The sequence below is a fragment of the Manduca sexta genome, chromosome 25, assembly GCF_014839805.1.
Source record: "Manduca sexta isolate Smith_Timp_Sample1 chromosome 25, JHU_Msex_v1.0, whole genome shotgun sequence".
Classification (NCBI taxonomy): Eukaryota; Metazoa; Arthropoda; class Insecta; order Lepidoptera; family Sphingidae; genus Manduca; species Manduca sexta.
Window position 1 is genome coordinate 12,071,886 of NC_051139.1, and position 17,969 is coordinate 12,089,854.

Below are 17,969 nucleotides of genomic sequence, written 5' to 3' on the forward strand. Positions count from 1 at the left end.
ATAAGTATTTAAATCGTCATGAGCATGGTAAAGGGAAACTTGCCTATAAAGGCGAGATTCACCTGTTTTAACGTAATAAACGTGTTGAAGATTCAGTAACATACATATTTGATGTAAACTGGTTACGGTATAAACAAAAGTAAATCAAATTATGACTACATGGGACGACTAGTTAAGAATTTTACCATTTTAGAGGTTTTGTTAACGTGTCAGTACCAAAAATATTCAAAATAACCAAAATAGACGACCTGCACGTGAGTAGCAAAGGAAATGTGTAAAGCAGGAGAGTGGGATTGTAAATTTGTTTTTTAAATTATCGGTTCCGGTTCATAAGAATTAGTAATACCACGCTTATTCATTGCTGTGGCTTCTACCTTAATGCATTTTATAAAATAGGTCATCCGTTCTTTCATTGTAAAGACGTAAGCATATGGCACCAAAAGCTGTGCGCGTTTTTTTTTATATTATGGTCTATAAGAAATAACCTTCGTTGTAGCATCAATATAAATATTAAAAACTGAATATAATATTTAACCCTGATCTTTATTGATAAGTTTCTTTCTGAAGGCTGTGCACTTTTTGATGTCATACGCTGCAAATATAACGGTTATGTCATCGTTAAACTATCGACCATATCGTACTTACGGCACGTCTAACTTCATGTGCAAATATTGATAGTAATAATGCGATGAAGCCAAAAGCAGTGAAGTTAAGTGTTTGCTGTACTCTGTATAATAAATAGGGCATAATACTATAGTAATGTCTATCGCACGATGTCGGTTATTACGGGCAATGGTATAGCGTATTTGGGAAGGGGAGCCTCCCCTGGTGGTATTTTTGGGTGGCGCCAAAATGTGTTAAATAAATCCTTTACATTTTTTTACTTTTGTTGCAAGTTCCAGTGACTACGGGGCGCGTGCATGAATCCTATTTTTTATAATGACATTTTTTTTATTATGCCCTCGCCCAGTGCCTTGGGCGGCAAATTTAGACTCCGTCTCGGGGAGCATGGACCTACACTATATCATTGACTATGTTTTTTTACATTAGAGTTAAAAAAATTGGAAGCACGCCGCTATAAACGATTTTGCATGTAACCACTCTGTGGCATTGGCATTAAATTTTAGATCTACCAAAATGTTTTTATCTAAAGAAATGCTAAGATTAAGCACAATTTTTGCTTTCAAAGACTCCATGAAGTAATCTTGAACATCCACAAGTCCATTAGAATTAGATGACATTCCGGATGTGTTAGTTAGCAGTCAATTGTCCCCAGACGCATGAATGAAACATAAGCTTGGATGTAGTTTTTTTATATGCTGTGCATTGGAAACGCGGTTTGTGCTTAATCGGTGGGCGGCCGGCCGTGCAGTGTGGCTGACGTAAGCTACTCAGGGTCAACACCCGCCGTACCAAAGTCACATTTACAATTTCATGTTTAGTTTTATTTTTGCAGTCATCGTGCTTAATTTATAAGTACGTATAATTTCTTACAACCCGCAGTAAACACTAAGAGTAGCCTATGTAAACTTCTCAATCTATGGTAAAAACAAATACCAAAAATATAGGTCCTTACTACTTTACAATAATGAACTAAAGATTTTTTATTGTATAAATTATAAATAAAATTCGGTAACTGAGATTTATTTATACATATTTTTTTAAATCCCCACGTGAACTAAATTTGACATACATACAATATATTGTGATGTAGAAAAATATGTTCCCATATCGATTACAAAGATCGTACCTAATTCGTAAATACAATAAAATTACGCGGGTAAATTATATGCATGCGATACATTAGCTAACGTACGGTGTCCATAAAAACGACTGTATCATTGATAGGCAATGGCAATGACCTCTCCAATTTTTTATTTATACTCCAAAACGAGCCATTGAAAGGTAAAAAAGACGATGCGTCTCGCATCCATAATTAGTATTATGGACTATATTCGATGTAGATTGTAGAGTAAAAATTGGGGGAAATTAAAATTTCAACATATGAAAATCTAGTGAACAAATCTCGAATACCTCAGAACACTTTTAATTTTTTTTTATCATAATAAATCAATAAATACTGCTAAAGCGTATGTAGTTATCACGTATTGTCGCTTTTATTTGAAATTTATTATTATTTAATTTAACTACTCAGTAAATGTAGTTCTAGAGTTAATACTTTTTGGTCCCGTAAAATAATTGTTACAATATTTGAAGTGTTATTTCTTATAAGAAGCCACTTTCGACGCTGTGCGATAGCGACTCATTTAACATACATATACAATAAAACAGACAATTGGCATTATCAGGTTTTAACAAGGTAAAAATTGCAAATAAGCTGCAGTTAACAGCTTCCTTTATGGTGCCAAGGTCGAACGAAAAGAACTACTTAGTCACACGGAAATGGAGGTGTTACGCAAACATTTGTAGGTACAAAATAAGGCAAAGATGGAAAAACTACGATAATATTTTTTATAGTTCTGTAAATTTAATCTTTCGAGATTAATATAGCAATTACTTTGCGAATTAATTGTAATTTGTAAACCATGTCTCAATACTTTAATAAAAATTTAAATAAGTTGACTCAAATGTAAATTTTAACCTAAGCCGACATTGTGTTCATAAACTCACCTTCTTTGTCATTTGAATTGAAAAAGCGGATTATTTATATCCTTAGGATCAAACAAAGTCTCTATAAAACAATATACATAATAATAATAATAATAAAATATATCAGAACAACATGCAATAAAAACAAGCACAAATAGTATACATTCGCAGCAGTATTGTTAAAGAAAAATATGCTACAATAACAACATTATATCAAATTTTGTGTTACACCTATTAGTAAAAATGTTTCAACATATCACTACAGTATCAATAAATGTATCCAACTCATTCTCATAATTTATAATTCCTAGCTGTTTATATTAATTATTAAAAAATGTGCAAGTAGTAAATTCTTGTATAACCCCAAGTTAATAATACAATCTGGTGTGATAGAAATTATCAGTATACACTGAGGTGTGCCTGATAAGAGATGTCACTATAATTTAATTGGTAGTGATCCTATGCAAAATGAATTACCTTGACCTGGCTTTAGAATGTAAATTTGCGCTAACCAAGGTCTGGCAGTCTTGTATAAGGAAACAAATTTAGTCTTTAGTAATGTTAGTTTAAGGCGCCTTAATGTTTACTGGCATTGGCTATTGTTCTAATTATGTTGGATTGTTTATGTTAATAAAATAATTACCTAATGTGCAATAGATTTCAAAAAATATAGGTTCAAGATACAATTAAAATAGTTTAAACTTTTAAGTGTTGTATAACAATGCAGATGTTACTAAATTACAAGTCCTAGGCATAATTTACGGGTAACCTGTATGATAAATAGATATATAACACAAAAATAAAATGCTAATTTGAATTTTTTAAAACATTTTTAAGTTTGTATATTATAAATAACAAACTTGAGCATAGTCATTCATGCATATCAGTAGAGTAGAATGAGTCATGTCATGTGTCAATATTTATTTATTTCAATATTAATTTATATTAACAGATAAAACCGACATTTTGTATGACCAGTAGCCCGTATCTGACCAATTAGTGCATAGCTTCTATTAATATGAATTTCAATAACCATTTTAAATTAAGAAAATAAAAATGTCTTCGAAAATAGGGGACCGGACAGGTATTACCAAAAAATCTGAAATTCAGTTTAAAGTAAAGTTTGTAATATTAAAAATATTATCTCATATTTGTTTTTGTAAAAGAGTTGTGATTTGTATTTTTAAAACAATAAATAAAATACAATAATTATAGTATTTTTAGTCTATTCTTTACGGCAAATGAAACACCAATCACGGCGCATGACGTCACACGTGGGTAAAATGTAAACAAACAGACGTCATCTGGATGTCATACCGCGTTGTGTTATTTTAATGCTTTAAATGTGTTTTTTGTCACAGAACTGCTCTAATAATTAATATTAATTTATACGGGACGTTTTTACTATCTTCCAGCTTAACGTTTACAGATTGTTTAATCGTTAATCATAATGGACCGCAAAAAATATCGTTGGTGCGTCGTACCTGAATGTAATAATACTTCTATATCTTTACCAAACAAATTATTTATTGATGTACCACGAAAAACAGATATACGAGTAAAGTGGTTGCAGTTAGCAAGACGAACCTACGACGGAATGTCTGCAGACTCACCGATTTAGTTCTGTGAGGATCACTTTGATGTAAGTAAATAAAGAATAGTGTTTCGGTTTAAAATAAATCGATGAATATTTCAATTAATTAAATCATTTGTACACCCAGGAGGTTATGGTTATGAGATGTATTTATTTATGTTTTAGCTGCCACATGATATGGAATAGAATATTTATTTATATAGAATTCTGGTTGTTACACAGTAACCTGAGATTGCCTGAGATTAACACGGTCTATGCAGTGTTGCCAGATCATAATTTCTCTTTACCCCAGGATTATTTGGAATTTAAAATTTTACCTTTAAACCAATCATAAATAATTCGGTACTTTTTTTTCTATATCCTTATCTATGCAGACGCCACTTCTTTCTTCACTTCCACTTCAATAATTATTAATTTAATTATCTCATTTTATTAGGAACAACTAGCTGTACACGAAAATTGTATTGAATAAAAAATTATAACTGTTTCATGGCCTACAATTTTTGTAGGAAACATCTTTCTCTAAGCTCAATATTTATTACAATACCGTGAAACAATAGCTTTAATACTTTAACTCGTAGAATTACCAAAAATTACCATAAAAAAATACCCTGTTGATTCAGTTTTACCCTAAATCTAGGGTAAATAACCTTAATTTGGCATTATTGAATCACTGTTCAAATGACAAGACTTGTCAAGTTGCTTTATCCACGTATGACGTCACACGAGACGAAATGACATAATGTAGCGTTTGCGCGGGAATTATAGCTATTTAACATTTAGGCATGGTTTAATGTACTTTTTAAGCTTTATTTGTGCAAAATACTATTTTTCTTGGCTATTTATATCCACAATGATCAATTTAAAACACCTTCTGAAAATTTGTCCCGTCCCCTATTACTTAACTAATTCATAATTGTTGATTTTACTCAATCATTTTAATTCATAACTGTATAAGTAAATAACTTTGTAGCATAGATATGAAAGAATTATTGTAAATCCTTATTTGTGTTTACTTTCAATCTCTATTAGGGTAATAAATCTTTTATGAATGATTTTTTTTTACTTATACACGAACGGTAAACAAAATTGCGTGCATGCAGATCATTAAAATTGTGTCGGCGGCCTCCTTGCGATAGTACTGCCATCCAATGATATACGAAAACGGCAAACTTTGTCAAGGTGACTGACACTCAATATCAGATGCCGTTTGAGTTGTATTTCAATTAGCAACATACTTTCAGGATTAGTTTATCAGCCACACAAAACTGGCTATCAGTTATCAACAATGCATGTGTTATTTGAAAGTAATAATATGTATAAGTAAAAAATACAATATATTAAATTATTAGTAAATGTATATTTAATAATGACTATATTTACAGATTCTCAGTTTAAATCCTTCATTAGAATATTAACAAATTTATTATGGGATTCTGATACTTTTATAGATATATTGTTTGTAATTTCAACCTTAATGGTAAGTGATGGATAATACTATGTGCAAATACCAGCTGACTAAAATCCCCTTTACATATCAAAAGTTAAATAAAAAATACTTGGAATTAAAGGTCGGGAGGGATATGGCAGTATTAACAGGCACCAAACAAAAAAAAATGTATGTGTATATAAATTATAAATACATATTGTAAAGAAGATTGAATTGCTTGTATTTTAATAATTCATAATAATAAACATACAATTACAGAATTGAACACTAACTATGAATGAAATTTAACTTAGATAGATCAAGACCTGATTTTAGAAAAATAAATAAATAAAGAGATATGTATATAGTTTACTCTTTTATCTTAGAAACTGCACAATGGGACATTTATTTTAATCAATGGGAACATACTGGAGCCGATAGCAAAATATAGTATTTTATAAAATGTTGATCAACTTAGTATACTTCAACTTCAATTCATCTCTGGCGAGAACTGCTTTCCAAATTGGTGGTAAATTTAATATTAACAGAATCTAAATAATGTATAACTTTTTACAGGTTCAAATAATTTATTTCACCTCATCTATAAACAAGCATTTTGTATGTTTGTGTTGTTGAACAAATGTTTTAACATATCAATTATCTATTAGAATTCTGACCTCATTGAGTAACGAGCACTGTAACTTAGACTGCAAGACCTTCTAATCTATAAGGTCTTTATTGTAGGTCATTTGTTATAAGAAACTAAAGGAAAAACTTTATATTTTTATCATTACTAGCTTTTGCCTGCACTCCTCCCATTTTATATTTTCCAGGATAAAAAGTAGGAGTAATATAGTTTCCTATAAGTGAAAAACTTTCAAAATTGGTTTAGTAGTTCTTGAGGATACCACATTCAAACAAACTGTTCTGTTTGATATTCTATGTAGGTTACTGATGTCTACTTTCTTGTATGCAATTCAAGCTGCCATGATTACCATGATAGATTTAGATGGATTATGATGAAGTGATTCTAACAAGTTATTATTTACAACATAATTTCATACTTTTACTACAATTTTGACTGATAAATAGCCAATTAGGTAGATTTTTGCTAAGTTACGCTTAAATACAAAATTAAGATATTAAGGTGGTAGCTCAAGGTCCATTTTCATACATTTTGTTTCGGCTTTAATCTAAAATTTCGTCATATTAAATTTTAAAGGCCGAAATATCCATGATTATTAATTATTTTTACATTTTTCTTTCAACTGCGAGAACTAATCACTAACTAGACGTGAATTTAAATTCTTTACTTGCCAATACTTGTTTAGTTACCCAGATTAAAGCCGAAACAAAATGTATGAAAATGGACCTTGAGCTACCACCTTAATAAAGGTTACTTCCTTTTTTTTGGAATGGTAAAATAAGCTCATAAAATAATAAAATGTTAGTTTATTATTCCATATTGAATATAAGCACTACAAATAATAAGAAAATGAATGATGATTTTGACATTAAGTGACAAAACTTTTATTGTAAGCGATTTTAATATTTATTTTTTCTTGTTTTTAGATATCTGTGTTTCAAGAAATTTTAAATATATATAAAGCTGTTGAAAAAAATAGTTTCATATGAGAGATCATTCAGCCTTGACATAAAAAGATTGTCTTCCAGATTACTAGCTAAAATCTAAATAAACATTATGTGGGTCACTTTGTGATTTTTGAAACTTTTTATATAATGTTGCCATAAAATATTACTTGAATAAAGCAAATGAACATATAAAATATGAAATAAACATACATTTTCTTTTACTAAATATCATTTAAAACAAGATAGATTTTCAGAATCATATGAATCTTTACTATGAAATAAGGTATTACTCATTGTTAACACATCAAATTGGAAGTGTGACTATCGAGTATGACTGCTGTGTTGACATAAAACACTGAATGAATGAATCAATATGCGAAAATATATTCTGTAAAGTAAGCATTTGTTAATTAAAATAATGGCATGTGAATGTTTGCAGTTACATTCTGTTTATGTTTACAAACTATTGGCAAGCGTGAAGCTTGTAATTTCGACTGCGCTGTGGACATATCGTTACACTTAGGAATTTGATTAGTTTGGTTAAATCGGGCTATGATGTCATTATGTCGTAAAGGCGAGGTCGCCCGCGCTCGTCACACCGCGCTCGCTCAGAACACCGCCGATGACGTAAACTTGACGCTAAGGTTAGCCGGAAGAAGTTCCTAGCCACATGTAGACATCAATGCCGTTTAATACAATACTAAGGATAATTATAGCATCATGACACGATAATAATACTCACCGTTTCTTCAGATCATCATTTTCCTCGTACAATCTCTTGGAATCTATCTCCAATTTGGCTTTCTCGCGGGAGGTGTCGTCTAAAAGCTTCCTGGCATCCTGCAGTTCATGCTCATACATTCCCTTTATATTGGAAACCTCGCGTGTGATGACCTCTTGTGTGGTTTGGATTTCACGACGCAGGCCCGAATTCTCACTTTCCAACTGACGAACCTTATCAATGTAGGCCGCCAGTCTGTCGTTGAGATTTTGTAGAGCATCTTTTTCTTGGAGGCGGGTGTGTCTTGTAGGACTTAGCGGACTGTTGGGCCGGCCGCCGCCGCCTATAGGTGTGCTTGTTTGCGTTGGGCTTTGCACTGATGACACGACACTTACGTTCGTCGAAGACGTAACAGTCTTTTTTACTTTAGACATTGTTGAAGACTTTTTCTGTTATAATAATAATCCCGGCACAAATAATATTCAATTTCCACACGACCGTACACTTGCAGCCAAGCGTAGAACTCACAGGAAAACGTAAACGCACCAATCATGAAACGATAAAGCCAAGCTTTGATGGTCACGTGACCAGTGAGTCACTACTAATGATGTACCTACCCGATAATCAGAAGGAGAATATAATCGATTTCCCATATCGATATTAATTTACTCACTCACAGTAAAATTCAGCGTCTCTGGAATGTAAGTACAACATAGAGTTAAGTCCATGAGGTAAAATGACAACACTTTGTATGGGATCTGCTGGATTTAGAATCTGAAATCTGAAAAAACGGATGTATAAGTCAAGCCTAAAAATGGCACTGCTAAGTGACAGTTGTTCATTGTTGTCTGTTGACATGAGGCGAATAGAGAATTGTATCCAAGTTGTTTAATGCATTGTTGTTTTATATATGAAAGATCATTAATGCAATGGCAGATATAAATAATTTATTCGATTGCTTTGAGGCAGAAGGAAATGAGGCTGCTATACAGCTCCCTAATATTAACAGCGCAGACGAGTCGTAAGTTATACTTAACCTATAATTTAGTTTTGATTCATTATCTTTTATTATTCTCAATTCTCCATGTTCACTGCATTTTTTAATTTGTATTAGGCAACCGAAGGAACAGCTAACGCCAGCTTCTAATAAACGTCACCACGAGGAGGTCGAATATGCGGATACGACTGTAACAAAAAAACCTAAGGAAAACGACGAAGAGGAGGATATATTAGGAGATATAAAGTAAGACAGAGTGTAGTGTCAACAATTGCACAATATATTTCATTTGAAATAGACGAAGGTATGTACATGGGTATAAAAGTAACATAAATAATACATTCTTTATTTAACTTTTCAGTCTAGATCTCCTACACTCCCGTATTGTAATTCACACATTAGAAGCACACGAGGGGTGCACGCACGAGGTTGCGATACCTCCCAAACATGACTATGCTCCTCTTGCTCCTCTCACATCTGAGCCAGCTAAACAGTACAGTTTCATATTAGATCCATTTCAGAAAGAAGCCATATTATGTATAGACAACTTGCAATCAGTCTTGGTGTCTGCTCATACTTCAGCGGGAAAAACTGTTGTAGCAGAGTAAGTGTCATTCAATTCTTTTTCAAAAGATAATATTGAATTACCTTATTGTAGTAAGAATGTGATAAAATGATGTCATAGTAAAAAAGGGTTACTAAGTATTAAACATTGTACAATATATTTATGATATTATGTTCTATTATGATTACTATATGTAAAAGAGATTTTTTATGCTATTGGTTTTATTTTATGACCTCTTTTTTTACACTAGATATGCAATAGCACTCTCACTGAAGAACAAACAAAGAGTTATATACACAACACCTATAAAAGCCTTGTCAAATCAAAAATACAGAGAGTTCTCTGAGGAATTTCATGATGTTGGTCTTATCACTGGAGATGTAACCATAAATCCTTCAGCGTCATGTCTTATCATGACCACAGAGGTAACATTATAATAATATATAAAAAAAACAAGATTTAACCCAATCTAATTGTCTATAATAAATTACATACTGGTTTGCCGTAACACAGTTTTGTGGTCTCTTTTGTCTTCACTTCAACCAATAGATTTTAAGTTGTTACTTTTATTGCACTAATAAGCTGTGAAACAGTTTGCTAATACAGATGGGCAATGCTACCTATAAAATAGGTTTTTTTAGGTATAAACATAGCTCAATTGTTCTGAACATTGACAGCAACAATATCCTTTGGTTTATATTTTGGATGTGCCATGGTAAAATATTATATAAATTCATTGCATTGTTAACCATGTTTTGATGGGAATCAAATTAATTTACATGCTTAATAGAATTCAACTTATTTTATTTTTGACAATAAACAGTCACAAAGATCAACAAGCTTTTAACATTTACAATCTACAGACTCAGGGTGCCGCTTGATAAAGTCTTAATATATTTTGCAGATTTTACGAAACATGTTGTACAGAGGTTCAGAAGTTATGCGAGAAGTGGGGTGGGTGGTATTTGACGAAATTCACTACATGAGGGACAAAGAGAGAGGCGTCGTTTGGGAAGGTAATACATTATTTTTATTTCCATAAAAACAGTATTGAATTTTTTTAAAAATAATATCTACAATATTACTTATCTTGTTTTCAGAAACATTAATTCTCCTACCAGACAATGTCCACTATGTGTTCTTGTCAGCTACAATACCGAATGCGCGTCAATTTGCTGAGTGGGTGTGTCGCCTGCACGCACAGCCATGTCACGTTGTGTACACAGAGTACAGACCTACTCCATTACAGCACTATATATTCCCGGCTGGAGGAGATGGCATACATTTAGTTGTTGATGAGCAGGTATTTAATATGAAAATATATTAAAGAAAACAAAAACAGTCATATATTACACCTGTATCCTCGAAGGTGTAAGTAGATGTGTAACTAGGGCACCCATGTTTTGACATGTGACTTCCATCTCAGATTTGATATAGGACGAGCCTTTAGCTATTTCGGACACAAATTCCAGACTCCAAGCTGATATTGAGTACACAAATCCGATATATTATTTGACTTGAGATTCCAAAATGGGACTGCAGAGTTGTAGTACACACACAATTTAACTACGCCACTGAGGCAAGAAATATAATCTCGTATTTAATTTCAATATGTGCCTTGTTACTAATTTATCAGTTATTCCATAGGGTACATTCAAAGAAGACAACTTTAACACAGCAATGGCGGTGTTAAGTAATGCTGGAGACGCGGCTAAAGGCGACCAGCGTGGTCGTCGCGGTGGCCCGCGCGATAAGAACCAGACTAACATATTCAACATAGTCAAAATGATCATGGAGAGGAATTTCGCGCCCGTCATAATATTCAGTTTCAGCAAAAAGGACTGCGAGTTGTACGCAATGCAAATGGCGAAGCTTGACTTTAATACAAGTAAGAATTTCATTTGAAATTTCTTTTTCTAATGTGGCAACCAGAGTAAATCAGTAATTGAATTAAAATTTTAGTTTCTAGCCGAGTACTATTATGTTTTGGTTATAATATACAGAGTGTTATGTTATTGGCATGGTATATTATAAAATATACCGTCATCATAATATCCCATTTGTTATTTTTTAGTTGAGGAGAAGAAATTGGTAGATGAAGTGTTTAATAACGCAATGGATGTTCTCTCTGAGGAGGACCGCAAGCTTCCTCAAGTAGAGAATGTGGTACCACTGCTGCGCCGCGGTATCGGCATACATCATGGCGGACTGCTGCCCATATTGAAGGAAACTATTGAAATATTGTTCGGCTTGGGACTTATCAAGGTATAAACAGAAATTCGGATTTGTAAAATTATTTAATATGATTGATTTTATTGCACATAATTAGTTTTTGGGTTGGAAGTGACTTAAACAAAAGTAACTCTTAAAAGTATGGTATCATGCTCCTGCTACTGGTATGACCAGACGACCAGAAAGTTCATTTTTGGATAACTTTACAGGCCCTATTCGCGACGGAGACATTCGCTATGGGTTTGAACATGCCGGCCCGTACTGTAGTGTTCACAAGTTGTCAGAAGTTTGATGGAAAAGAATTTAGATTTGTAAGTATGCTTTATTACCGTTAGTTATTAGCTTTGTTCTTTATCTATGAGGACTTTTCGTTTATATTGTTACATATAATGCTATTTACCAGTCTCCATAATTACGGAGTGGCAGTGCTATTTTGTATTTACATGACTAATCTATATATTGTTATTTTATCTATATATTTTCCACTGAGTATTTAAATACTACATTTGATTAAATTTAAAACTTATTAAAAAATCAGGTCGCAATTTTTGTATCATCATTAGCAGTCAGTATGCATCTTAACTTTAGATGAACAACAACAGTTCCTGTTCATTATCGAAAATAAAATGTGCTTATATTATCAATTATATTTCTTATAGATATCATCAGGGGAGTACATCCAGATGTCAGGTAGAGCCGGGCGGCGTGGTCTCGATGACAAGGGCATCGTGATACTGATGATAGACGAGAAGGTCACGCCCACCGTGGTCAAGGGCATGGTGCAGGGCAAAGCAGACCCTATCAACTCCGCCTTTCATCTAACTTATAACATGGTTAGTGGTACAATTTATTTAGCAACACATTTTACTTATAAACTTATTTTATTGTTACAAGATGGTTAAGAATTGCTTAAATAGCTGTCAACGTTTCCGGCTCCTAGTTTAAACCTTATTCAGAGATATACATTTTAATGTGTGAATTATTTTTAGGTACTGAATTTGTTACGAGTTGAAGAGATTAATCCAGAATACATGTTGGAGAGGAGTTTCTTCCAGTTCCAGAATCAGGCTGCGATTCCAGATCTCATTGACAGTAAGATCATTTGCATATTTAGTGATGTAAGAATAAATATTACATTTTATTTTAAAAGTTAAGACATATTATATCATGTCATTGTCATCAGAATATAATATAGTTTCCTGTAGAATCTTCTATGATAATTCATATTTATGTTCAGTTATCAAACTAAAATGTTACATACATTCATGATATTACCATAATCATACAAATTTCGGCCTTATAATATTAGTATAAAATGTAGATTGAAATAATGAAGTCCAGTGTTTAAATTCCTCAAATTATAAAAATGATTATAAATTAATCATTATGTATAGTTTTTTAGAATAGGTATTATTTATGCTTTACCAGAGTTAAAAGCAAAACAGAAGGAATACGACGCACTGACTGTGGAGCATGAGGACTCGATAGCCACATACTGCAGCATCCGATCGCAGCTGGACCTGCTCGGCAATCAGTTCAGGTCGTTCATCACCAAGCCGGAATATTTGAAACCTTTCCTCCAACCTGGACGACTTGTTAAGGTAGGATAATATTATAATTATGATTATATTTTTTTTGTAATTAAAATTTAAATTATGTTTTAAATTTTAATTGCATTACTTAATTTTTTTTAATTGTTGTTTAAGTTTTTTATATTAACTATATTACTTAAACCTTTATTAGTATATATTTGATACGTAAATCACATATCCGACCTTCCACAATGAAATAATAATATTATCAGTGGATTGATTGATTGTTTTAAAGTATATGGCATTACTGGTAATGGTTACTTATTTGTTTCCTTCTTTGCTGAGCGGTAATATAGATGTGGAAATCTTTGAATACTTATTTTTATAGTATACCAATTTCTAAATGTTAGTAGCACTAACTAGTTTTTTTAAATTATCCCTCTCAGGTGAAAACAGAGAAATACGAATACGACTGGGGTATAATAGTGAACTTCAGACAGAAAACCAAAGCGGGCAAAGGTAAAAAGGAGGAGAACCCGTTGACTTCTGACCCGGTGATTGTGGTAGACATTCTGTTGCACGTCAAGAAAGCCACGGACAAAGACACTGAGGTCAATGTGCCGTGTCCGCCTGGCGAGGTAAGATTACGCAGTTATTTTTAATTTGTATTATATTTTTACAGATCTCCTCATTATCCTGTATTTGGATTGATGTAGATGTATAGAATGGCTGTTAAGACATAATTAAAATTTATATAATTTTACATATGAGTGATATTGCTTTAACCACTATAAGACTTATATACAGGATGTTTTATTAAGCTACGTTAATATTAAAATTGTATACTGAATTAATTTATTAAAATTACATACATTACATTTATGCATAGTATTATAACATATTGTAAACGTAGTTCAGTTCTTATTTTATGGTTTTTAAAAATGTTAATACAGGCGGGCGACGTGGAAGTAGTGCCAGTGATTCACACGCTCATCTATCAAATAAGTTCTCTACGCGTGTACTATCCTAAGGACTTGCGGCCCTCGGACAGTCGCAAGTCGGTACTGAAGACCATTGGCGAAGTGAAGAAACGATTCCCCGACGGACCACCGCAGTTGAACCCGATAAAAGATATGAAAATCGGCGACCCAGTGTTCAAAGAATGTGTTGATAGAATACAGATATTGGAGGAGAGGTTTGTGATCGAAGTTATTGCTTACTATTTTTAGGAAAATTGAAATATATTTTGGTTTGATCAACTATGTAAATACTCGCTTTATGTCAAGGTGCGTAGTGTGTACCCCAAAGTAATGTAATAATCTTTATCCCACAATAAAACATGATAGTGAAGAGAGTTTTATAACGACTTCCACTTTAAAATAAATATTTAAGTTTATAAATAGAAGATAGTTATTAATAATTTTATTTTCGTACAGATTATACGCACATCCGTTACACAAAAGACAAAAACCGAAGCGCACTCACAGCCGCGTACGAGAGGAAACAAGAGCTCCACAAGGATCTCGTCAATGCCACAGCTGAACTGAAGAAGGCAAAGAGCGTGCTGCAGATGGACGAGTTGAAGAAGAGGAAACGAGTGTTGCGTCGGCTCGGATACTGCACCGCCAGTGATGTTATCGAGATTAAGGGACGGATAGCCTGCGAGTTAAGCAGGTATGTAGGTGTTTTAAACCAACGGAAATTATAGTAAGGTGGATACGAATATAGCGTTTTATAGCCTTCGAAGGTAGGAGAGGCTATTGCGAATTTGATAGTAAGTTGTCACCATCGCCTAGGGACGTAGATAGGGGCATAGCCTAGTTGCTGCGTCGATCAAAGTGAGATGTTACGTCTCTAAACGGTTGCTAGAATTATGTTGGGCTGTGTTACTGGATTTATACCAGGCTACTATAAACTATTCCATAGGGTTCGCCAGGACGGGGTTAGTATGACAGTTTTATCATCGTGTGTATGATGGTCGGTCGATGTCTACTGTCCAGTCACGTACCGGTATATTCAATACATGACTACCAATGAAATGTGTAAAGTGGGTAAATGTAAATATGTATAATGCGACGTCGGTGACATACAGGGTCATTTTGACATCGCGTTACTAAATGTAACCACATACTTATTTACTTGGAAATAACACTTTCCAATAAGTTACTTGAGCCGTAGATTTAAAATAAAAAAAAGTGTAAGTTTCGAACAAAATAAATATTAATAAAAAGTAATTTTTATTTTATGCGCCCTAAAGTAACTACTACTACTCTAAGAGAATTCGTTGCAGTGGCAACATCAAACTTTCAGTCAGAAATACACCCACGCATACGCCATATTCGCATTAAACTAGTAAATGATCAGAAAACTAAAACCAGGTTTTTTGGTGAAAATATTCGTTATTCATGGATAATTTTTGGCACAATGTCAGCAAAGGTGAAGACGAGTATGTGGTTTCATTTAGTAACGCAATGTCAAAATGACCCTGTATATGTCGTGGACAGTCGGTAAGATTGATGTGTGCCCGCCAGCGCCGACGAGCTGCTGCTGACGGAGCTGATCTTCAACGGCGTGTTCAAGTCGCTGAGCTCGGAGCAGAGCGCGGCGCTGGTGAGCTGCTTCGTGTGCGACGAGAACTCCACGCAGGCGAGCGCCTCAGGCGACGAGCTGCGCGGCGTGCTGCGCCAGCTGCAGGTACACACTGCGCACGCGCGGCACACGCGCGGCGCACGCGCGGGACAGCCACCTATCCATTGTCTACTCGGTTCATGCAAATATAAATCCCACTGCTGGCCACGGGCCTCCTCTACTACTGACGGGGATAAGGACTTAGTCCACCATGCTGGCTAAGTGCGGATTGGTGTCTACTACCACAAAATGCCTATAGGGAATTTCTCAAGTATACAGGTTTCCTTCACCGTTGTTAAAGCAAGCGATAATTCACAAAGTATAGACATATAATTTTAGAAAAGTCTGAGGTGTGTGCCCGTAGGATTCGAACCTGCGGACATTCGTTTCGGCAGTCCATTCCATACCTAACTAGGCAATCGCCGTTAAAAAATATGTGTAATTAAGTGAACACAGAAATTTTAAATACAACGAAACGCTGTAACGAATCAAATGAAACCTAGACCATGTTCACGACTGAATAATGGCTACATTACAGTTACACTACAAATCGCGGTTTTATCAACCAAATACAATAGAGATTAAAATAAGAGAATGATGTGTTACAGGAATACGCTCGTCGAATAGCCAAAGTTTCTATTGACGCGAAAATGGATCTAGACGAGGACGAGTACGTGAACAAGTTCAAGTGCACGCTGATGGACGTGGTGCTGGCGTGGGCCAAGGGCGCGTCCTTCCTGCAGATCTGCAAGATGACCGATGTGTTTGAAGGTACACTTATACATTCATTTTTATAGTAGGTTTTGCTCGCGGCTCCGCCCGGGTGACAACCTTCTCCGGAATAAAGTCCCAATGTGTATTTTAACGAGACGAAAGTAGTGTATGTCCTTTTTTAGGGTTCGAGCTTTCTCGGTTTCTAATTTAGTTTTAATCGGTTCAATTTCTAAGCTGCGTAAACGATCACGCTTTAATGAGTACTTACTGTCTAAGAATACTTACAACTATTTTAATTTTCGCATTTATAAAATGAGTGTGGACAGATTTTTGCAAATTATCAGAATGAAAAAAGAACTAACAAATCATCTCTATATATGTCAAGGTATTATTGATACCAAATTTTTCGAATACGTTATATATTCTTCATAATGTTTAATACTGTTTTTCATTGAGTATTTCTTGCAGGCTCAATAATCAGATGCATGCGACGACTTGAGGAGGTTCTACGACAACTTTGCCAAGCGGCGAAGAATATTGGAAACACGGACTTGGAGAACAAATTCAGTGACGCCATCAAACTGTTGAAGAGAGACATCGTGTTCGCCGCCAGTCTTTACATGTGAAAGACTTGCTATAATATAATTACGTCAATGCTGTATGTTAATAAAGTTATAATTTTATACAAAATACTTTTTTCACTTTTTCCACCTTATAGTCAGTTTCTTCAATTGTTAAGGCGATACCTCAAGGTCCATTTTCATACATTTTGTTTCACCTTTAATTTAATATGACGAAATTTTAAAGGCCGAAATATCCATGATTATTAATTATTTTTACGTTTTTCTTTCAACTGCGAGAACTAATCACTAACTAGACGTGAATTTAAATTCTTTACTTGCCAATACTTGTTTAGTTACCCAGATTAAAGGTGAAACAAAATGTATGAAAATGGACCTTGAGGTATCGCCTTAAGGCAAAGGTATCAGTTAAACTAAAATCCGTTAAAATTGACACAATACAAACTTTGCAAAAGTAAAAACCACACAAGTTGTCACTACACAAACATCATAATTTTGCCAAAAGCAGCGACCACAATAATATATTCACCCAAAGTAACTTGAAGTGTTACTGTCAATGTAGAAATTGGCAGTTGTATAATAAAGTTCTTGAGTATATTCATACAACTTTGCGGTTATGCGCAGTAGCTATAATTATTAGAGGTTAATAGCCAGTTCCTTCACGAAATGTAATAGTAAAAAATTAAGGTAAAGTATAAGCCATAGTTGTTATAACACAAATGTCATACTAAAGGAAATGTAACATTCATTATAAGTGTCGAACTTAAAATAAT

At 33.8% G+C, this 17,969-nt stretch overlaps 1 protein-coding gene across 1 annotated transcript; it reads left to right on the plus strand.

Moving 5' to 3' along the window:
• The first annotated feature begins 8,744 nt into the window (after positions 1-8,744).
• Positions 8,745-17,305, plus strand: LOC119190600 (exosome RNA helicase MTR4-like). Its single transcript, XM_037442851.1, is given in 19 exon segments — positions 8,745-8,968; positions 9,062-9,190; positions 9,306-9,548; positions 9,760-9,934; positions 10,414-10,525; positions 10,610-10,812; positions 11,157-11,397; positions 11,584-11,774; positions 11,951-12,052; positions 12,401-12,574; positions 12,731-12,833; positions 13,170-13,342; positions 13,720-13,911; positions 14,227-14,468; positions 14,710-14,764; positions 14,766-14,947; positions 15,805-15,967; positions 16,510-16,672; positions 17,084-17,305. Coding segments are annotated over 19 exon segments (3,093 nt in total). The 5' UTR covers positions 8,745-8,876; the 3' UTR covers positions 17,242-17,305.
• The last annotated feature ends 664 nt before the right edge of the window (positions 17,306-17,969 follow it).